Source organism: Triturus cristatus, chromosome 5_1 (genome assembly GCF_964204655.1).
Source record: "Triturus cristatus chromosome 5_1, aTriCri1.1, whole genome shotgun sequence".
Taxonomy (NCBI): Eukaryota; Metazoa; Chordata; class Amphibia; order Caudata; family Salamandridae; genus Triturus; species Triturus cristatus.
Window position 1 is genome coordinate 706,177,364 of NC_140587.1, and position 23,632 is coordinate 706,200,995.

A 23,632-nucleotide genomic window follows, 5' to 3' on the forward strand; every position below is an offset into this window, starting at 1 on the left:
TTAAACTGAAAAGAGACTGTGCAGCAACTGTTGAAAAACAAGATTCTTCAAAAAGATTGGTGTTTGATAACTAATCAACTGCGACGCCATACTTATTGGATAGTATAGAATCCAGTCACAGTTTAGGTTAAGGTAGGCGCTTTGCTAATTAACTCATAGGAGGATTTACTCACAGTTTAAGAAAGCTACAAGACAGTGACATGTTGGTGAGCAAAGAGAAGATAGATACATCAAAGCTCCTGAATGCCCACAGGCAGAAGTGCACTCTTTAGCGTCTCGCACAATGGCGTTGTTCAGGTAAGGTAGGAATTCGTCTCCCGATCAGATTGCAGTTCTCTTGTCGACCATTAAAAAGCCTGATGCATTTCTGAGCTGATAGCTCGTCTTCAGAGGCTTCGACAAAAGGATTGAGTGCGTGACACGCCCATAAATACTTATGTTTGCCCTCCAATGGGCTACACAGCTGTGTTTGTGTGCAATGTTCTCTGGGCCTTGTAGTCCGTGTCATGTGAATTAATCCTGGATGGATACACAATAATTCAAAAGATTTTGAAGTCTGCTATGCCTTCGTGAGGTGAGGAGGACTCCGCCAGACAAGTTGTAAAAGCTGCCATGTTCCCTTTTACAGTCTCTTCCAAAAAATGTTCAGGATCGATACAAGACCATTTTAAGGCATAGCCATTTGGTCTGTTCATTGTCAGGTTTTCTTGGTGTAGGGAATTCTTTGCTTGGGTAGTGCAACCGGTTAGTTCCAAGGTAATAGAAATAGGCAAATGGTCGCTGTAGGCACAATCATGGGTGATAAAGTTGGTGATTAGATTGACTGCACTAAGTGACATTAATATAAAGTCTATACAGGTCGAAGCTCCTCTGCCGTGATATGTAGGGCTTAACTTGATGTTAGGAGTTAATAGCTCATTAGAGAAAGTTAATTGGAGCAAGGACATAGTTTCATTCAACAGCGATCCTTTAGGAGAGTGAGAGAAATGAGTGGAGGGGGTTTCTTTATGATCCATAACGCCACAGGTAATATAATTTTTCTCGCATAATGATAAATTGAAATCTCCCCAGATTAGGATGGGATTTTTCGATTGGGGCTGATTATGATATTCTAGGAGGAAGGAACGGATTTCTTTCAGCAAACCAATCAGTTGGAAATCTTGCAAGTTGTTATAGAAGTTTACTATCAGCACGTGAGTAAATTTATTGAGGGGTATGGATATAATCTGATAATTGGACTCAGTTTTTTGTACGCTGATGGATTGTCCTGAAATTAGATTGGAAATATAAGTCACTTAACCTCCCTTAGCCCGTCCTGAGAGTGAAGGAAGCGCGGGAGAAAAAAAAGTCCTGTAGCCATTTAGATAAATAGGAGAAAGTGCCCAAGTTTCCTGCAGGCAGAGGATGTCGTGCCGCCTTACAAATGCTAGCCAACCCTCATGATGAAATTTTGAGTGAAGGCCTGCGACGTTCCAATAGATTACACTTACTGGATAGAGGGCAGGAAATTTTTCTGGACTCTTTGATGGAGTAGGTGGATGAGTTTTATATTCAGGGAGAGAATCTTCAGGAATGGGAATCAGTTTTGAGTCTAAATGGATTGTGGTTAATAGATTTGTTTGAGTTTCTGTGGGATTTGAATAGAGATGTGGGATAACTTGTGGGAGTGTAAAAGGTGGGGGAAGTTGAAAAGGGGGTGAAGATGAAGAATTGGTCAATGGTGAGGACTCTCTTTCAGATGTGGTGGTTAGGTGGCGTAGTTTATTATTGATTACTAACGCGGATTTTGGAATATTAGAGAGCTTTGAGGTCGTGGATAGTCAATCTACTTCCTCTATTAGTGACAAGGAATCAAATCTATTTTGCGTTAAAATGGAGCCATTTGATTTTTTAGGTGGGTGGGTATGCGGGCGATAGAAAAAACCAAGTGGAACAGAGAAAATTGCAGTTGTATGAGGAGAGAGGTCTTCCCTTTGTGGCAAGATGGAACAAGCAGCTCTAGGGGTACTAAAGTTGACAATGATACAGTCTCCCTGGATGTTTTTTTGTGAAGGGCCGATCCAGGCGACTCTCCGTACCATAATTATTTGATTGGTATTAAGCACGTTGAAATGTCTGTGTTTGACTAGCCAATCCACCGCTTTGTTTCGCAGAGAGGACCAGGATTCTGTCACTCCTTGGACTAAAGGGGGAACACCTGTTAGAACTACGATATAAGGACAAGTGGCAGGCGGCAGATTTGGACAGTCTAAGTTTGAATGAGAATTTGTAATAGAAATGTTGGTGAAACTTTTTAAGTGAGCTTTCTTTAGTTGGACATGTGTCGTGGGTAAATTCTTATCTGTCGTACTCCTATCGGGGGGAAGTTTGTTAGATTGTTGTGGAGTTTCGATATGCGGTAAGCAAGTACGTTCCTCCGGTTGGCGGGAGAGGTCAGTCAGGTGAGTAGTGTGAATGACGGAAGTCAAAAGACCGTCAGGTATTAATGGCTTCTAATATTTGATTTATCTTGAGCTCGAAGGACCTGAGTGATTCATTCAACTTAGTGAGAAGGCTAAGAGCCATAGCCTCGAGTTTTTGGTCAAGGATGATTTTTATTTCTTCTGTTAAATGATTAACTTTGAGTTGTAAATTAGTATCAGATGGAGTTACGTTGAGAATGGAATGGGCAGTAAAAAGAAATTGCCCTTGGTCTGTTTGAGTGCCTAGAGTATGCATTTTCGGTTTTATGGAATTTTTGCGTTGTTTAATTGCCCTACTGTTCTTCTGTGTGACCCCTATAGCCATATCTTGTGGGTGCTTAGCTTTCCCCCGAGTTTGTGGACCCTTCATACTGGGAACAGCAAGGTGGGGGTGAGGATCAATAATACCAGATTGAGTTTGTGTGGTAAGAATCGCAGGTGTAAAAGGAGAACTGAGAGAAGGTGTTTTGGTGAGGGAAGAGAGGGTACTTTGAGCAGAATGTCTGGGCGGGGACTGTTGGGAAGGGTCGATTCAGAGTCTACGCTCTATAAGGTGTATCTCTTTATTTATTAGTGAGTCGGCCCGAAGAAGGTAAGCGTCCAGTATCCCCGCAGAGCACAAACGCGTCTCCATGATTATTTCAGTAGATATGTTACGATGAAAACTCAAATATGTAACCAGTCCAGTTAAAACAGGAAAAATGTAAGCCGAGGGGTACTCACAGAGTTGCTTCCTGGGGAGAATGCAGGCGGGTTAAATAGAAATCGTGAATGCATACAGTTACGGGTGGTAAAACGGCACGAGACAGAGAGCTGGCTCAGCCCAGCCTCCTCCGGCCCCTGACGGCCTCAGACGGTCCCGGCTTTGTCCCGGGCTTCTCCCGGCGCGTCCCGTGCGCGTCCTCACGGGACGAGGGACCAATCACTGCTTTATAGCGCCTCCTGGCGCACTAAGATTTCGCTGACGGCAGCGTCGCCTGTCTGGAGGCTGCGGGGCTGCTGGTCGTTGTGGTCCCAGTCAGGGGGAGGAGCCAAGCCCGGCCGGCACTGGAGCCTGGAGTGGCGGGGCTCGTGTGCCTCAGCGGAGCTCGGCCCGTCTTTCACGCTGGTAACCCCACTGGTGGTTTTGCCCCCTAGACAATCATAACACTGCTGTCACATGACAGCAGCATCATGAGTGGTCTGAATGCAGGGAGTGGGTCTGCACATGTTCTCCACCCAGGCTGTACAATACAGCTGGGTGGAGAACATGCTAAGTACGCATGACTTTCATTTTGCTGTCATGATAACATTGTGTTAGATTTACGGTGTTTTTTCTCACAAAGTAATGACTTGCATGCACATATGCTTTTTAAAAGATTAATGAGAACAATGGCTCCTTGTCAAAACATATTCTGCACAATGTTTTGTTTTGTATGCCTTTAAACTTCCATAACAAGAATACAACGATCAGCTTCAAATTATTTTTTATAATACTCTTCCATCTGGGTGTATACAATTTAGGTCTGCCAATGCAGTCCATTGAGTAGATGGTCCTGCTCATGGCTTTCATATTGCTGTAGAACAATATGTTAATTCATTATGAAATTGTCTTTCTCGGATAACTAGGGGTAACACCAGAAAATCTGCCTAACTTATACACAACACTTCCTATATGAAAAAGGGACACATATTTGCGTTGGCAAAGCTTGTTTTAAATGCTGTAATTTCTCTAATAAACCACTCTGAACCCTACTGAACCTAATTTGGAATTTATGCAGAAGTTATACTAATATATTTTTTTATGCTCTATTTATTTTGAGTTTTCCACAGGCAATCTGTAATGTCTCGGTTATATTAGAACACTAGAAACACTGACCAGGTACTATTATACGCAGGGGCAAGAAACATGAAAGGTTGACATCTATTTGGATTGAAAGTTTCATGCAAGACCTACTATGCCTGCAGGGTACATGGATGAGCATATTATGGTATTCACACAATACTGTGCCTATCACTGGGCCTCGTGGTCCGCAATGGCTGGTGGAATCAAAAGACTTTGGAAAGTTACTCCATTCTGTCATTGCTAAGGTACCAACAAACCACATGACCAGTGGTGGCTGCTCCTGGGAAGTAGTGGTGAACTAGGAGAGGGTGGGGGTTAAAAAAAAAAAACAGACACCTATCTGCCGGCCTGCCGGCTGGCTGGCCGCTGCCTCTCCTCTGTCCTCTCCTTCTGTGAACCAGAAGCACACAGGCTCCCATTATCACGAGGCTTCTGTCACCAGCATGACTGTAGCATCATGATTGGTCTGAGTGCCGAGGTTCCGCACCTAGACAGGGAGCGTGGGCCTGTGCATGTGCTCCACCCAGGCTGTGCAATGCTAAGTGTGTATGACTGGCTGGCCAAACCATCATGCGCACTTTGTATTTTTTTCATATTTTGTAATTTTTTATTTTTCAACAGAGGGTACACAAAAAAATAAGAAAATATTGATTCATAAAAAGAAAGATAGTAATAGACACTAACATTATTAACAGATAAGCTTATTCCATGAGTAAATAGACACTTATATGCACATATCTATATATAAGGAGCCCCCCTAATTCACTGAATATTTCCAAATTAAAGAAAAAGTTTGCATTAACCTTATAGTTCTAGTCTTGGCTAATGCTCGTTCTCTTTCGTAGATATCTTTGTGAGATCCGTCCATTCAAAAAAAGTAGGAGATTTAGGCGAAAACCATTCTCTCGCTATACATAAGCGAGCAGCAACTCAAACATTAGATATAAAGCTCCTGATACCAACATTTTCACATGCTTTAAATTCTAGCATTATCTCTTTAGCAGTAAAAACTAAATTAAATCCTAGAATTGTCCAGTATATCTGAAAACTTTCCTCCAGTAGTCAGACAACATTGGACAAGTATAAAACATATGCAAAATATCTGCAGCACGTTGACCGCACTTAGAACAACACATTCTATCTTCCCCAACCCTGACAGGTCCCTGTGGTTGATGTTGCTATTTACTGATTCTCTCAAGGGTATAATATAACAGGCTAATTGTGCGGAATTGTTGCAGTTTTAGATTGATAGAGTGAGTGGAATTATTTAGTGTATCCAGAGCCATAACTATCTCAGATACATCTATAGTTGTACCAAGTATTTGACTCCATTTGTTAGCAAGATGGCTAGTATCACTGCTTCTTGAATTACAAAGCTGTATGTATAATGTTCTTATTCTAGCTTTAAACGAGAGATTCAGTAAGTACTTCAATAATTCATGTGAGTGTGGAAGTTGCAATAACTGCTGTTTCAAAAAGTAGTCTCTGATTTGTAAATATTTATAAAATAACTGGTGTGCGAGACCGTAGGAAGACTGTAATGCTGAGAAGGTAGAAAAGCCATTATGATCATACAACTGACCCAATCTTTCAATTCCAGACTTTGCCCATCTATTAGCAGTGTGATCGTGGAATATGCTTGGGAGAGATGGATTATTCCATAATTTAAAATGTTCATGCTTTGTAAGATCTTTGACAGTAAGCGAAGAGTAATCAAGTATCTCGTACAATATGCGCACATTATCTCTGGTAGTCTTAAAACGGACTCTCTTGTAATAATTAGGATCATTAATCCTAAAAAGGAACATTTGGCAATCTGTACCAAGTGCTACTACAAGACCATAGTATGGCGATTTGTCGGTTAGTAGACTCTGTAAACGACTGGTAAATGATGCCCAAAATTAAAGTTTAAAATCAGGAAGTTGCCACCTCCCAACTTATGAGGGAATTTGAGGTAACGTATAGCACGACGTGCTTGCTTATAACCCCAGATGAAGCTACTAAATACTTCATCTAATTTTTGAAAAAAGTAATTAGGGACCCATATAGGGATAGCCCGAAACAAAAACAAAAATTTAGGCAAAATTGTCATTTTAATTATGTCAGATCTACCAATAATAGTTACAGGAAGATTATTCTATTGCTTATGTTTTTTACTAGTTGATTGAAGTAGCGTTTCATAGTTGAGTCTGCATATATGCTCGACACTAGTAGAGATCCAAACCCCCAAGTACGTTGCCACTGTGCAACCACCGATCATGGATATTGTCGAATTCAAATTATGAAGGACTTGTGCTTTATGCGGATTTAATTTATATCCTGAGATCCAACCAAAATCTTTTGCTTCCTCATGAATGATACTCAGTGCTGTTGCTGGATCAGAAGTAAAAACAGCAATATCGTCTGCATATGCTATTGCTTTAAGTTGACAATTCCTGTTTCTAAACGGGATGATATAAATATTTTGATTTAATGCTTTGATAAACGGCTCTATATATAAAGCAAATAACAGCGGGGAGAGCGGACACCCCTGCCTGGTGCCTCGCTGTATCATGAATGGTGCTGAATACAAATTGCTATATATAAGTTTAGCCTGCGGACTAGTATATAAAGCACAAATCCACTTTAAAAACCGAGCTAGTAACCCATTATTGCCCAATACCTTCCATAACACATCCCATGCCACCCGATCAAATAATTTTTCAGCATCTAACAAGATCATCCCTAAATTAAGAGATGTCTTGTTAGCAATATTGAAAGCTGTAATAGCTGTATTGACATGAGCAGTAGTATCCCTACCGGGTATGAAGCAGTGTTGGTGTTCAGACACGAGCCCAGGCGTATAGGGAGCTAGACGGTTAGCCAATACTTTGGCAAAGATTTTAGCGTCTGAATTAATGAGAGATATTGGGCGATAAGACCCGCAATCATCCGTAGCCTTCCCTTTTTTAAGAAAGAAAACGATATTAGTCATATCCCGAGATTTAGAGGCTTCCATATGTTACCCAATCTGGTCTATAACTACACACAATATTGGAAGAATAGTGTTTTTAAATGTTTTGTAAAATTCCATTTGTATGGCGTCGTCGTCTGCAGCCTTACCTGAAGGCAACGCTGCTATGGCCGTTGAGATTTCTTCCGCAGTAATATCTTGTTGAAGAAAATCTGCTGCCTCTAAGTTTAGAATTTGAGAGTCTTCAAATTGTAAATATTTCACAGCTAGAGCTTCATCCACATCATTGGTCTTAGTGTAAAGCTTCGTATAAAATTGAGCAAACTGTTTCAAAATTGATTACGTAGTCTTATATATCAAACCGTCTCCACCCCTAATTGAGTCGATGCGTGTTTGAGCTTTGTTTTCGCAATTTGATAAGCTAAAATCCTCCCAACCTGATCTCCATATTCATATTGGGTAGAGCGAGTTTTATTGTAAGCAGCTGCGCTCTTCTCCTTGAACTGCCGTGTCAATAGTAACCGTGTATTTATTGGAGAAGAATATATAGATACGCTGTTCAGTCCACTTGACATAAGTTCCGCCGCATGAGCTAATTCTAACTTTTTAAGTGTATCACAAGCTTCGTCCAGTTTTTTTGTTGGGTTTTATTTGATTGATAAACATATTGCTGAGTGGTCCCCCGTAAAAAAGCCTTCATTGCATCCAATACGCAAAAGCAGAGGCAGGTTCAGTATTAATTTGCAGAATTTCAGTAAGAGCTCTTTGAGTATGAGTAATAAATTGAGGGTCAGTTAACAAATGCCTTGAAAATGAGAATAGTCTGCTGTTCTTAACCTCAGCTGAGAGCTGAATACAAGTCAATAACAAATTATGATCAGATGTTATCCACGGGCAGACCTCTATTTGTGCATTAAGTCGATTCTTGAATAGTGTTGGTCTGGCCTAGAGTAATACGTAAATTCTGGTAGAGCAGGATATACTGTCCGCCATAGATCTAATAGCCCATGGAGCTGCACCAAATCGTAAATTGATTTACGGACCCTACACATCCTCGGAGATGCGACTCGATTTGTCGAGTCCATCTTGTAATTTAAAGTGCAATTAAAGTACCCCATAATAATTATTTCACCCTGCCAGTCTAGTAGCTCCAACATTAATTTGTTAAAAAGGGTAGGATCATCCAAGTTTGGGCCATGTAGTGCACAGAGGACTAGTTTTTTATTATAAATATCAAGTTGAATGATGACCCATCTGCCACCTGGGTCTGAAGTTTTCTTAATAATTTTACAAGTAAAACAGTTATGATTGAGAATCGCAACCCCTCTAATGGCTGCTCCCTGTGAAGTACACTCCATCAACTCAAACCCCACCTGTTTAAATAGGCCCCTATCCTTATAAATCAAATGGGTCTCTATCAAAATTACCAAATGTGGTTTATATATCTTGAGCTCTTCCTTTACCAATTGTCGTTGGAGAGTTTAGCCCTGCTACATTCCAGCTGATACATCTAATTACCCCCATGACACATCATATAGTATGTCGGACTTATCCCATAATAGTTAATCAACAAAAGAAGATTAGGCTCCATATTTTTAAGCCTTAAAGTATTGTAATTTATCTCCATTTTCATTTCAAATGCAATTTGTACCCCCTGTTTTTTACCTCCCCAATAAAAGTATGCTTCAGTGTTGTTCAATTGGTAGTCACCCCCCACCACCACCCCAAAACACAGTCCCAGTCCTCCCACCCAGTGTTCTAGAAAAGGAATCACCCTCCACTAACAAGCTGTCGATCTAAGACAGCTACAGGTTGCGACGCTCCCCAAGAATCTCCCAACTTATTTAACCATATTTAGTTGATCATTTTAAGGAAAAACCATCGACAAAATTCTGAAGAAAAAAAGAAGAGAGAAAATAAGAGGAAATAAACAGAGGAACATTGCCCCTTATTGCTCCAAAATCAAACCAACATGCTAAGTAGCCCGATGTCCAGATAGTCCTTGGCCGGAAAGTAGATTGTGTTATCCAATCCCTCTACTTATTTGAGTTCTGCTGTAATTTAGTGAGCACCAGTTTTGCCTCCTGATCCGAATAGCAGATATGCGAGTTACCGTCCTTAATAACTTTCAGTCGAGCCGGCTCCTGTAAGTAAACCAAAGCACCAAGTGCTTTCCAGAAGTCAATAAGTTGTTGCATCCTCCATCCATTGTAATTTTGCATAGATCAGATCTAACAATAATGGAAAAAGACTCCACTGTCACTGATGTCGTAGGCCGGGCTTTAATAGCGATAGCCTGACACAGTAAGAAGTTGCCTACATAGATAAGGATTGGTCGTGGTCGGCGCAAGACAGACTGGTTAGCTTGATTAATCAAAATTGGCCGTCGATGAGCTCGCTGAATTTTAGAGTCCCAATCCCAGTCTGCCAGATCTGGAAAAGCTTTCTGAAATATTTGGACAATGAATGCACGTGGATCAGAACCTTCGCTGCCATCTGGAATCCCAAATATTCTCAGGTTATTCCTAGGTTGCCGATTTTCCAAATCTTCCAACTTTCCTTGTAGGTCGTTAAGTTTGACATCAGGATCCCGAAGTAGGTTAGTAGAGTGAGACACCGCTTCTTCGTTATCAGACAGTCGTTGCTGTAACGTCATCACCTCCTCTATGAGTTCAGACACCTTTCCGGTTACTGTGACCAATGACTGTTGGAGCATAGCATTATCTGCCCTTAATTGTGTGTAATGGTCATGCGCCTCAGATCTGTATGCTGTTAACACCTGCATAATAGAAGCAAGAGAAGGTTCTGATGCTGATGCTGATACTGATATCTCTCCCGCTCCCGTTGCGGTTGTAGTTATCGGGACGTTTGTTATCGAAGAGACCTCCTTTATTAACTGTGTTGGCTCAGGAGCATAAGAAAGGTTGTTACAAAGCTGTGCCTTTGTAGGCTGAGAAGAGAAAGTCTTTGAACAGACTGCTGCTGCTGAGTTTTGTTCTAGACCAGAGCCAGAGAGTCGTGAAACAATAGCTTTAACTTCCCCCTTTGAAGTTACCCATTTACGTAGAGGGCTGCTTTGATCATTTAGTTTGGGTTTAGATTGTATTGTTGTCACCATGCCCACTTGCTTTTGAAATAAGTTGCTGTTAGGCTCAATAGCTTTCCTACCAATTCTAGTTTGATTAGTTACTTTAAGATTACGTCTTTTTTTTTTAGCAGATTTAGAATTGTCAGTCTCCTCAGGTGAGTAGCCAGTAGTATCATCGACATTTGTAGGTGTATACACAATATTCATAGAAAGAATAGACATAGATAAGATATCAGTTTGCAGCTCAATATGTTCAGCCTGCTCACTACTCTGTTTAGCAGAGCCCGCTGTAGAAACTTCCCCTGTTTGCTGTTTATCATCTCACTTGTCACCGTTTCAATGTTTATTATTTCAATTGGTGAGCTATTTACTGGTAGCGGGATAATTTTGCGTGAGATCTCGTGCATTTACAACAGAGACAGTTAAGGTAAAGTCTGCCAGTGCTAATGTCTGGTCTGTTAACTGGTCTGCTAGCTGCATTACTGTGTTGTCTGTTGTTGTTTTTAACATAACAGTGGAACCAGAACCAGAAATTAGAGTGTCCTGACTCACCTCAGAATTTAACAAGTGAGCTTGATGGCTATTCAAAACATCCAGGTGCGTAGCCGCCATCTCTCCTGAAACGGTCATCTCATCCACCTTAGCTATCTCGCGCATTGCCCCAGGGGAACTGCTGAGTTCTCATTGTACTGCTTCCATGACGATCTCTGCCATGGCGGCTTCAGGAGCGGCAGCAAGGAAGTCTGCAGCCTTCCCTGATTGAAGTAATTTCATCACCGGTCTGCCCACCCACGGCAGATTCTTCTTGGCTCCGTCAATCATCTCCATAGCAGTTTTATCATTAGTACTGAAAGAGGCTGAGACCGCCACAGAGTTCCGAGTTACCCGTCCAGTCCATGAAACATTCACCTTCGGAGGGGCCATAGACTGGCGAGCTGAGGAAGCCAGGAGAAAGTGAGCAGGTAGACCGGACAAGCCGAAAACAGAGCAACGCTGACCGCTTTGTCCTCTTCGTCCACAGCAACGGTGAATACAGCTCCGAGTATCACCACAGAGAAACAATTGTCTGGCACCCAGCCGTAACATTAGAGTGAGTTTTTTTCCCTTCATTTTATCATTGTGTTTAAAAGTATTCTCTCCGCTCACTCCCCATTAACAAAGCGGTGTTGCAAACGTTTTCCCCGTAAGTTTTCAGGAGCTCTCAGTGAGCGCCGCTACTCATGGTGGAGTCAATTCGCCATCTTCCTTTCCACCCAAACCATCATGTGCACTTAAGTGTGCTCACCACTCCTCCCACTACTGGCTGCGACAACAGCCAAGCCTCGTCCTGCCCCAAAACTTGCTTCAGCAGAGAAAAATAAAATGATAACATCTGATTATTATCATTTTATTTTTCCTTTTTCGCACTGCTGAAAAGCATTAGGGGGCGCTCCTCCGCCTTAGCGGTGAAGAAGCCCCTGCTTCCTTTACTTCCTGTGTACCACAGGCACAATAAGAGTGTGTGTCTTTACTGGTTTTGTGTAACCTCAAGTCTTCCTCAGTTTACCAAGAAATGAACAGGGTCTGTTGTAGTTGGAACTGGCAGTCTCCCCTCCCTACATTTAACCTGTTACATTCACCTTAAACTATGGACATTTAAACTGCATCTGATTTCCAAGGTGTGCATATTCCTTAATGTGTTGAAATTCATTCTCATGTTTGCATTGCTGAATATCAGAAGAGTGAGTGCCGAACTATGGCTATAGAAAACTTATCACCCTTGGCATGTGCATATCCCCTGCCTTACTGCTCTGTCTAAATTGTTTATATGTGTGTATATTAATTTGACTTTTAAGCATTTCAAATGAATGTTTATATGTTTTGTGTATTATATTAATAGAGCTATATAATAAGAATAATTTTCTCTGTTTTCTCTGTTTTTAATAATATCAATGTTACTTTTCCTAAAGGAATGACATCATCCAGTATGATGAACTCTATATTAAAAAATGTTTAACTCTGTCAGAGACTGAGAGACAGCTCGAGGACACTGAAAAAATGTTTGAAGATCTGCTATCACAAAAGTCTGAGAAAGAGGAGAAAGAACTATTTTGGAAAGGCAAGGTAAGTATTTAAACAATCCGGTTTTCTTTAGGTGTGCTTTTTGCCCAGAGTCACATACAATCCCCATCATATCACTTTCACTAAAGCATTGGGGCCTACATGTTTGTATATAATTATGTGAGAGAAATGACAAATGTGCACACAACTCTGATATTTGTTTTCGAACTAGCTTGATAACATTAAGTTTTCGTTTCTAGAAATGTTTTCAAGGTTCTCTCCATTCAAATGGAATTAATCTGACTGAATCATTTGCTTCTAAAATAATTCAGTCTTAAAAGTCCTGACATAACTGTGCAAGCCATCACCACAAATGTGTTGCCATAGCTGGTTTTATCCAATACTCCGGATCAAAAATAAATACTTAAATAACTCAGTGTTATATTTTTACAAACTCTTGACATTTCTTTAGCACAGTGTCATGTGCTGAAAGCAATGTGATCTTTTCCTTTGCATCCATCTGGCACGTCACAGATGAGTTGACAGATGGATGCACAGTTTTAACTGAAGGTGCATTTACATTTTCTTGGGTCTAGTGCTCTTCGTACAGCAATTTATCTATTTTCACCTTATGAGTTGTCATGGCAGGTGTAATCCATGTCTTCTAATGTGTAGCAGCAGATGCCCAATCATGAACTCAGTGTTTCGCAGCTGGCTCCTAAGATTTACACTACATATTGAAAAGATCCTAATTGGTAACACTAAAGTTTGATTGTCTACAGAAGACAGGAAGGGACGTCACTGTGCTTCTTCTGTACACACCAGTTTTCCATTGGGCATCATCTCAGTTCATTGCGCTTGCCGGATAAAATCATTTGATGTCAGTGTGCAAGAAAGAGAATGCCCATAAAGGTGGACGATCAGTCCACAGTCGACCCCCAGAGACATTTTAAGGGGTGGCTAAAATGTCAATTTTACTACCAATTATGCACATTAACCAAATATGTTTACTAAACAGGTTTAAAAAAATATATATATGCATTGTTTTGGTTGGATGGGTAGATGTATTAGTTGAAATTCTATTACCAAATCTGTGCAACCTTTACCCAGTGATTATGGATTTACCATATTTGTCTCATAAGTTGCAGGTTTCAGAAGAATGTAGCTGAATAATATAGATAAACTTTCCACATATTACGAATCGCCCTGACAATGGTAAAGCAGCGCAATTTGTTTGCTGTCATTATGATGATATTTTACAGGGAGCCACAAAATATTTCCCATATTTCATAGTTCCTGGTGAAATATGGCTTTTTATACCACTACATTTTATGACGTTTCCACTGTGTAGTTATAGTTAAGTCAGACTTTCCATAGGAAGATCTTTTTTTGGTTTGCTAATAACTTTAATGCCTTTTGACGAATCTTCACAAAACTTTTAAAAAAAAAGTAAATCTACCTCAGCTCCCAAAACACTCTTTCCCCATTGTTAGAAGGCAATCCCAGGAGAGACAGGGAGGTCACCTGACCACCTTGAGACCCACCCTCGGGGTAATGTGCACTGGCGGGAGACTCCTCAGGGGAAGAGTCTTGTATCTAGGATCGTACACACGGCACCGCACGATAAAGAGACACCACACAGTAGGTTCTTGGGAACAGATCTTTTATCTACTCAGCGACGTCGGATCTTTATGATCACCAAGATGGATATGTACAAATAGAGCACGGGCTCAAAGAGTCTCGGTAGGGAAAAGGGGGTAGCGGGACAGTCTTTGGGGATCCGGATCAAATGCAGGTGCGTACCCAACGCACAGCTCACAATCCTCGAGCCGGGGGGATATGCTGCGGTCCAGCCGGACCGAGGGGGTCGTTCGGAGCCACGAGTCACTCAGCAGAGCTCAAGCACAAGTTCGGAGGTCTTACGATCTTCAGGGGAGCCGCGAGTCACTCAGCAGGGCTCACGCACAAGTTCGGAGGTCTTACGATCTTCAGGGGAGCCGCGAGTCACTCAGCAGGGCTCAAGCACAAGTTCGGAGGTCTTACGATCTTCAGGGGAGCCGCGAGTCACTCAGCAGGGCTCAAGCACAAGTTCGGAGGTCTTACGATCTTCAGGGGAGCCGCGAGTCACTCAGCAGGGCTCAAGCACAAGTTCGGAGGTCTTACAATCTTCAGGGGAGCCGCGAGTCACTCAGCAGGGCTCAAGCACAAGTTCGGAGGTCTTACGATCTTCAGGGGAGCCGCGAGTCTCTCAGCAGGGCTCAGGTGTTCCCAGGTTGCAAGGGAGCCGCAAACACGTCAGCAGGGCTCTCGTCGTTCCAGGGTCGAATCTCCAGATAGCCCCAGAGCACCCCTTGATATAGGTCAGCTCCTCTTTGATGTCCGTAGTCTGTGTAGGCAGGGGTCTTGGCACCTGGGGGTCGCTCGTTGGAGCTTCCTGCCATGTCGTCCTTTGATCCTTTCAGGGTCAGGTCGGGAGGAGTCCCAGACGCCCAGCAGGCATGGAGCCAGCCCTCAGGGAGGCCAGAGGGCCGATCGAAACCCATCTCCCGAGGGGAGGTCAGAGGTGTGATGGAAACTGCTCCTCCCTCTCTCACTCTATGGGAGTGCGATGTTCCCCAGCAGGGGTGGCGCCTCTAGGCCGGTGTTGTGCTGGGGCCGTGCGGCCATCGTAGGTGCAGGAAGTGGGCACGCGGGCCCGGTGGTACTGGGAAGATGGAGGGCACGGACAGGGAAGTCGGGGTTGGGTGTGTGTGTGGGTCCTGGTGGGCAGGACCGGCTAGGCCGTGTACTGGGGACTGAACGAGGTGTACGGGTCAGGGGGTGTGGCCCGGGGTCAGGGATGGCCATGCCACAAGGCCGGGTCTAACACCCATCAAATTTCCAGTCGATACCTCTTTATTATATATAATAATGGTATCATTACATCACATCCTTCTGTATGAATGGTTCGGAAAATGATCATGTTTGCACAATCAATTTTGTTGCACAAGCAACCGCAGAGGTGGATCCATCACATCCGTTTTGGCAGAACAGAAACAAGAATGATAGAAAAATTCAACATAACTACTCAATGGCCGGAATGATCTTGACAAAGTCTGGTCTTTTATATGATATAATATAACATACAGAAGGATTGTTTACTTGATAAGATGAGAGGTGGTTATGGGTATTGAGACATACAAAATGCTGTGATATAATGAAACCATTATTATATTAAATTAAGAAATATTGACTCGGAAAGGTGCAAATGAGTGTAATGCACCTTACAGGTGTTGAATTTGTATCAATTTTCTGTTATGGGACTACTGCTTTTGATAAGTTGTTTTATGATTATAGGAAATGTAATTTTTATTAATTGACCCACATGCTATTCATAGTTATCACCAACAACACACTTAGGGCAGCTGCCTGATACATTGGAGCATGAGTAAGGTATAGACCACCCCCAAGACCTTTCTGTGGGGAAGGGTCTACTGGATCGATGAAACCAGTGAGCCGGCAAGCGACTATGTATTGTATTTCTTTGGCAGGATTCAGGGACTGTAGATATTCAAAGATGGTGACTCCCGGGCCGGTGCTCGTTCATGCGGTTCTATTTCAGCCACCCATCAGTACACAGCAAATACACCACCCTGTAGTAAGAGTAGAAGCTTAGGTATAAGCTTCCCTCTGTACTTGATAGAGGATTACAGATCAAGAGGTTAATTACGCGACCCCCAGCTTTCATTTGTACGATTTGTGGGGTAATCGATGTAGAGTTTTCAAGCATAAAAATGAACTCTAAGATGGCGGAAGTGGTTCGAGCACAGATCATGGCATCTGGTTCAGCGTGCCCTCGTAAGGATTTTGATCTTGCTCAACTCATTTGGCGGCAGCAGCGGCAATTTATACCGAACTCACACTTAGAGAGAACCTGATTTACAGCGACTCCGGTCTTGCAAGCCTGAAAACAAGTACGGGCTGCTCACTCTGGGGCAGCAAAGGCTATTTAGCCGAGGTGGAGAGATGATTCTACTTTGGGTGATCCCTTGCGTTGAAGGCAGCAAATTAAAATCAGCGGCTCCTCCTGCAGGTGCTTATGGAACAGTGATAGAGAGGTGACATACCGGTTCGTAATATTTTTTACAGTTGCAGTGAGTCGAGTTTACCAGAGGTTGTGCCCTGGTGGATGTGTGTAAATATATATAGAAAAGGCTGGTGACTGGACTTAGAGGTAAAAGTGGTTTAGGGTCTTGTACTCCTTGGTGTTAAAACATCCCCATGAGTCATTTTGGGACACAACTGGTAATTTATCAGTAGTCACTTGCGTCACTTAGGTGTATGCATGTCACCAGATGTAGGTAGAAGTGGTGTCACTCCTTCTTTTGCTGTTTAGTGCATGAATGGTCATTTTTAGGTCGAGCCTAGCGTTCCGCACATGCGCTGCCCTTTGGGGAGGTCTCTTGGAATCACTCCAGACTTTCTCCAAACTTGTCTGTGTGGTTTTTCAACTTCCACACATTCTATTGGCCTTTGCGTGTGGCTTTCAAAAATGAAAGCACGCAATTGCACAAAGGCGGGTGCATGTCCCATCTTTTCTGTAAATGTTCACTCCCACGGCCTCCAGCTGTCGGGAGCGAGCAGCGGCGTGCAGGGTACCAGCTGCATTCCTCATTGTGGGTAATTAAACAGAGCGCAGTCACTTTCACTTTCGCGGCTGCGCTTGTCTTGGCTTGCCTCAAAAGCAGACCCCACCCACTCCCAACCTTCATTTATGTATGTTTTTTTTATACACAGCATCGCCCGCTTTATGGCCGCCACGCTTTATGTTTCATGAAGCTCAGCGGCCGCCGTGTTGGTAAAAGAATGCAGGCTGCTGCTGCAACAACGACCATCTAAATCTTTCCTTTAATCTAAACATGTCTGCCGTGATGCGATTCTTCTGTTTGCAGGTATGTGTGAGTTGTGAAGAAAGCGCCTCAGGCTACAAGCCGTCTGCGTCCCACCCGTTACTGCCTGTTACTGTGCTTCTGCACCCATCGTGTTCACTTCATGTAATTTAACCATGTCCGTCGTGCGGCACTTTTTCTGTTTAAGGGTATGAACAATGTGGGCTGTGGCAGGGAGTAGCCCGACTGACTCCAAACTTGCTGAAGTCACTGCACCCCGGACCACATCTCCCGAGGCATCGGCCAGCTCTCGCAGTGCTCCATCCCTGCACAAACAAGTGCCTCTTCCTGCTCACCACCACTCCCGGCGCTAAGGACCAACACCCCCAGCAGGGCAGACTCAACACACGGGCCAGGCCCTTACTGGGAATAAAACTAAAACGGTCTCCCTCACTCCCAATCCATGTGTTAGGCCATGCCTAACACATGGATCTGTCTTCAAGGCGCTCTAGAAAAGTTTGTGCACATTGTTTTTATTTTTTGGCAGGCTAAGTACCCAATGTTCACTTTTCACAAGGTTTTCCAGTCTGCCTTTATCCAACTCTTTTTGTCTACAGAACAATAAGATTTTCACAGCTTAGCCCGATATTTTTTTACTGTAATCAAACCCGGCCATGTAGGAAAACCTACGCTGAATTTTTATCTACAAAGCCGAGCCTTTCCAGATACATTGGTATTTGTGCAGGAGAATTGTGCACCGTCGTTTCTGCGAAGTATATACGATATAGGATCACTTTATTAAATAGTATTGATTAAAAAAAAGAATCTAAGCAGTTGCAACAGTAGCAAACCCAAAACAGTTAGAAACCTTTAAAAAGTTCAAACGATTTTCATAAAACCACGCAAGGGTTAAAAAAACAAGCGCCAGTCTCAGGCTGTGAAGGAAGCGCCTCCGGCTCCAAGCCCTTTCTTAGCACTTCCATGTAAGCAGGAACAGCCTCTGATCAGGGGGCTCTGCCTCCCCCTGTTATTTATAGCAATTTGGTGCCTTTCACCATTATTTAATATCTCGTGCCATGCGGTCCCTTCTCTATCCCGCCTGTCTCTGAAAACCTTTGCTTTTTTTACACTCTTCCCCATCCCCTTTCTTTACCAAATTACCTTCTCCCTTTCTTCCTCTTCCCCCTCACCTTGCCAGCCCTTAAACTTCACCCTGCATTTCCCACCCGCCCCTTTTGCTCCTTTTCTCCCTCTCTCATGCCTCCCCCAGGCCGCCCGGATATAACCAATTTCAGGGATTATCTCCGGCCCCTTGAGCTACAGGAAGAGGAGGCTGAGGGCCCGAGCACCCTCTGTTCCCCTGTCAGTGGTGTTAGCAACACCACCCCCAACTTCAATGTCAAGCACATCCCTTTCTTTAAGGAGGAAATGCCAGGGCTGGCGTTAGCACTATTCGACTGCTACAATTAGGTGCTTGTTTCCCATTTAGAATAAGATTTTCAAAATATTACTTATAGAAGCATCAAATTCTACAAAACTAATAACACGTTCCAAAGGCAAGACCTATTGGCTGTGCCAATGCTTGTTAACTCATGGCTTCAAAGGAATCTTTTGGTTCTGCATGGACTACACACAAGACTCTGTTAATCCTTGGTTATGCATAATGGTTATGTCAATTATGGAGGATGTCATTTTAATGAATGATTAATCTGATTATTAGGTACTCTGGTCCTCCTAGTCCTTAAGAGGCATGTGAACTAAGTTGGGCTGAAATTGTTTGTAAAATATAAGAAACGATGGAAGTATATAGACTTAAAAATATAGATGGGGCATGATTGCCAAAAATTAGATTTTTGAAGACAAACCCCATGGCGATTGCATGAGTAATTAATTGCGCAGCTAAGGGGGTGATTAGGATGGCGGGCAGATCGCCACCCCCGGCCCAGCGGTGGTGATCCGCCCGCCGTGGCAACCCGATTCACCCCCGCCATATTATAATGACGGGGGTATTGCGGCAGATGCAAAGTGCGTCTGCCGCTTTTCTGCCGGTCGGCAATCGTTACGATTGCCGGCCAGGCGGACTTGGGCCTCAATATTGTGGCGGTGCCTAGCAGGCACCGCCATCCATATTAGGATGCTGGGTTTTAAAGGCCTTTCCACGGTGACGAAGCCGCCATGGAAAGGCTGGTGGGGATTAGCAATGGGGGCCCGTTGCGGGCCCCAGGGGGGATGCAGTGGTGGGGGGTGCACTTGGGGCCCTCCATTCCCATGCACAACATGGGAATGCACAACATGGCAATTTAGCATTGCGGCGAGTGCTGCTGTAAGCAGCACCCGCCACAATGTCAAAAATGCGGAATGCGATCGCGTGGGTGGCGGTCACATCTTAATTAGCAGTGCGGGACTGCCGCATGTCCGGCGGCCGGTCCCAGCACCGCAAGGATGGCGAGCAGACTAAAGTCTGCCCGCTATCCTAATCACCACCCATGTTTTTTAAAAGACAGGAAGGATGGAGACATCCTTAAAAGAATGTAAGATTTGATTCAGTTTTGTGATATATGTGTTGAAAGATGGTGGGATTGATAATATTTTGCATTTTTATTTTTACTTTGTTTCAGGGACTTGTTTGTGGAGACACTTCATAGACAATCATATCAAAATAATTGAATAAACTGTTTGATCTGATTGAGTCTAAGGACCTAGCGTTAAACTGAATTATTTCACTTTGGCAAAAGTCAGCAATGTGATTTATCCCTGCTGGAAATCAGATCACCTTCTTGGGCTGCTTCATGGAAGTTAGCTCAGTCAAGGAAGCAAAAATGGTGCCATATCCCTTGACAAACCTCCTGTAATATCCAGTGAGGCCCAGGAATGTTCTCACTTCTATTGGAGTTCTTGGGGGCTTCCAGGCAAGAATAGTCTCTATTTTTGGCCAGAGGGGCAGCACCTTACCCCTATCCCAGGTACACCACAGACCCCTGCCTTATCTGGCACTTGCTGGCTTTGATAGTCAGGCCTGCCAGTTGCAGGTGAAATAGGTGGTCCTATCAGGTGCTGCTGAAGACAGCTATGTCATTTAAATAAGCAGTACTGAAGGCGAACATCCCAACTAAAATCTGGTTCACCAGCCCCTGAAAGGTGGCAGGGGCTTTCTTTAGTCCAAAAGGTCATAACTGTGAATTGAATGTGGCCTCCTGGGGGACCTCTCTTTAGCCCCCTCAGTCAAGGCAATCTGATAGTACCCTGAAATAAATCAAAAGTGCTCTGGAACTTGGCAGCCCCTAACTTATCAATGAGTTCATCAGCTCATAGGATAGGGTGTGCAACATTCTTGGTGACTGAGTTGAGTCCCCTGCAGTCAACAAAAAACGTATGTTCTAGGGCAGTGCCCAGTGGGGACGCCTTTGGTACCACCACCACTGGGCTGGACCTGGGACTACTGGATCACTCAATGACCCCCAGTTCCAACATTTTAGAGACTTCTGCTTTGATGCTGGCCCTCACCTTATCGGAAAGCCTGCACATTTTGTTTTTGACAGTCCATGTCACGGGTACACAGGTGTGTAAGACCAGAAGTGAGAGAAAATAAGGAGGCAAACCATTCCAGTAACTTGTGACAGTCCCTCTGCTGCTTTGGGGTCAGGGTAGGGGAGAGGCAGATACCCTCCACTGATCCATCCTTCTCTTTGGATGATAGAAGATCAGGGAGAGGTTCACTCTCCTTCTCCTCCTCATCATCTGTCACCAGAAACATGTTGACCTCAGGCCTCTAGTAGTGCGGTTTGAGGCAATTGCAATGGAGTACCCTTAAGGGGTTCCTGTGGTCTTGAGGTTCACCTGATAGGCGAACTATCCCTTCTTCTCTACCACCTCATAGGGCCCAGCCAACTTTCACCTCATGACCTCAGGCAGGCCCATAATTATTATTGAACCTTTCAACAAGCCCATTGTTTTGTGGATGGTAAGGTGTGGAGAATGTATACCTAACCCCATACTCCTTCCACATAGTCTTCATGAACGTGGACATGAAGTTGGTGCCCCTGTCAGATACCAGTTCATTGAGGAAACCCACTCTAGTAAAAAAATAAAAATCCCCATTAGAGCCCTGGCCACTACAGGTGCAGTTATGGTCCTCAGCGGAATGGACTCTGGGTACCTTGTGGCTTAGTCCACCAAGATCAGGATAAACCTCTTGTTTCCTAAGGGCTGTCTTGGGGTCCAAGTGTCCTACAATAGCATTGCCCATCCTCTCATAGTGGGTACTAACAACAGGCATGGGAGTCAGGTGAGGCTTTACCTTTTTTCCAGTGTTCCCACTAGCCTGGCAGGTGAGACAAGTCCTACAAAATGCACCAGAAGCTGCCTTCATCTGGCGCCAATAGGTGTGGCTGACAAGCCTGACAGAGGTCTTGTCATGCCCCAGATGTCCTTCCAGGGGTATCTCATAAGCCAGCCAGCCCCAGTAGGAAGGCATGTAACATTGGGGAACTACCATTACACAAGTTACCCCATGTTCAGAAGCCTTAGGCTCTCTTTACAGGAGGCCATTCTCCCAATATATGAGGTGATCACCAAAAGTTTCACCATATGCCTGGGCTTCAGCTTGTCACCTCAGGCCCTCAAGGGCTGAACACTCCTTAGATGTGCCTTGCATAACTTCCTCTCTGTTGGGTCCCCTTCTACTTGCCATCCAGCAAGCTCAAGCATGTCACCAAGAGAGGGAATATAGGCTCCAGGAAGTCTCCTCCGGCACCCCATCCACCTGTGTAGTGTGACATTCAGGGGTTGGTTTCCCCCATCCCTTGCCCTTCTCTTTTCTTCCAGCTGTTTGGGCCATTCTTATAGGCCTTCTTGACTCCCCTTCTGGGCAGCCATGTACCTGGCCTCCATGGACCCACTCAGCCAAACCTAATATTTTCAGGTGTGACCTGAGCTCCACTTCCTTCCAGGAAATATCCTTCAGATCATTTCTCAACAGGCAGTCCATGGGCATTGCATGGCTCACATCTTCTTTCAGAAGACCTGAGACCTCCCCACTCAAAGGAAACCAAAGCAACAGAGTATTGGCTCTCCCGGGTGTCAGCTACTACAACCTGGTAGAATGTATTGGATATTGGATTGATTTGAGTACATCAGATGACACCAGATAGTAGTCATACTTGCTCTTGTGTCCCTCAGATCCTCCACCCTCTGCCAATCGATGATAACCTACTGCCTACGCTTGGAGGTATAGGAGGGCATGTGGACTTTGGGCACCATCTCCTTGTCACCAGGGACATTAGGGTAACCTCAATAGTCTACCCCACAGTAACTGGGGCCATCTCCTCCCCAAGAGCTACAATGGCTGACCCCTGTGACTGTCCACCTATGGGGGGGGGGGGGGGTGCTGCCCTCTTGGAGCATTTGCCATTTCCCTTGAGATGCCCATACTGCTAGCACTAGTAGCACTCAGGGACACACTTTCCAGTATTCTTGTGTATGAAATCTTTCTTCTGGTGGCCAGATTAGGACCCTTTCCCCTGCAAACTGTTTTGGAGGCCTTGAGAGAACTCCTTAGTTTTATTATTATCAGCCTCCTCTTGCTTCTATTTGGAACCCTGACCACCCTTTTGGGAGTCCCCTCCAGACGCCTTCTTAGACACTAAGCCATCTGCCTCCTCTGCAAGCTTCCTGGAATCAGTAAGTCTGCTATCCACTAGGTGTTGGTGCAGCTCTGTAAAATAAATATTGAGCATGTACTCCCTCAAGATTTGGTTATACAAGACAGTAAAACCATCCAATTTGCTACCCCTCACCCAGCCCTTCTGTGCCTTGCTGGCACAATCTAAGAAGTCCACCCAGGACTGGTTTGGGAGTTTGAGACTGTCCCTGAACCTCTAACGGTACCTCTCAGAGGTCCGCTCAAATTTAGCAACAAGTCTGGCTTTCATGAGTGGATACTTTGTCTGATCCTCTGCCTCTATTGTAAGAAGTTTATATCTCTCCACTGTGGGCATGTGTTTCCACAAGCTACCCCTTCCCCCTCAGTTTTACTCTAGGACCTTGTGTACACTGAGCACAACTTCCCATACAGCAAACCATTTGTCTATATCACCTCCCACCACATAGTTTCGCTCCAGCTCCTGTAGTATGCAGACTCTCACCTCTCCAGCAGACATGGTTGGTACACTACCACCATCACTGTTGAGTCTTGTAGGTTGCCTTGCTTTTAGCTCTAGCTCCCTCATGCTTATCTCATGTTCCAACAGTAGTTTTCTCTCAGCTAATGCCCTTCTTTTTCTCCAATTTCAATTTGGCCAGCTCCAACTTGAGCTTTCTCTCCTTCCTCCTATCCTCTAATTCCTCTGGTGACGGGGAGGATTCACTGCTCCCAGCTCTATTTGGGTATCCTGGTTT

At 44.1% G+C, this 23,632-nt stretch overlaps 1 protein-coding gene across 1 annotated transcript in view; it reads left to right on the top strand.

Annotated features, from left to right (window-relative positions):
- The window catches only part of CCDC178 (coiled-coil domain containing 178), a 1,033,935-nt gene that overhangs the window by 208,182 nt on the left and 802,121 nt on the right, over positions 1–23,632 (top strand). The window contains exon 10 of the mRNA XM_085605687.1: positions 12,278–12,431. Coding sequence (XP_085461813.1) covers positions 12,278–12,431 — 154 coding nt within the window. The remainder of the gene's footprint in view (positions 1–12,277; positions 12,432–23,632) is intronic.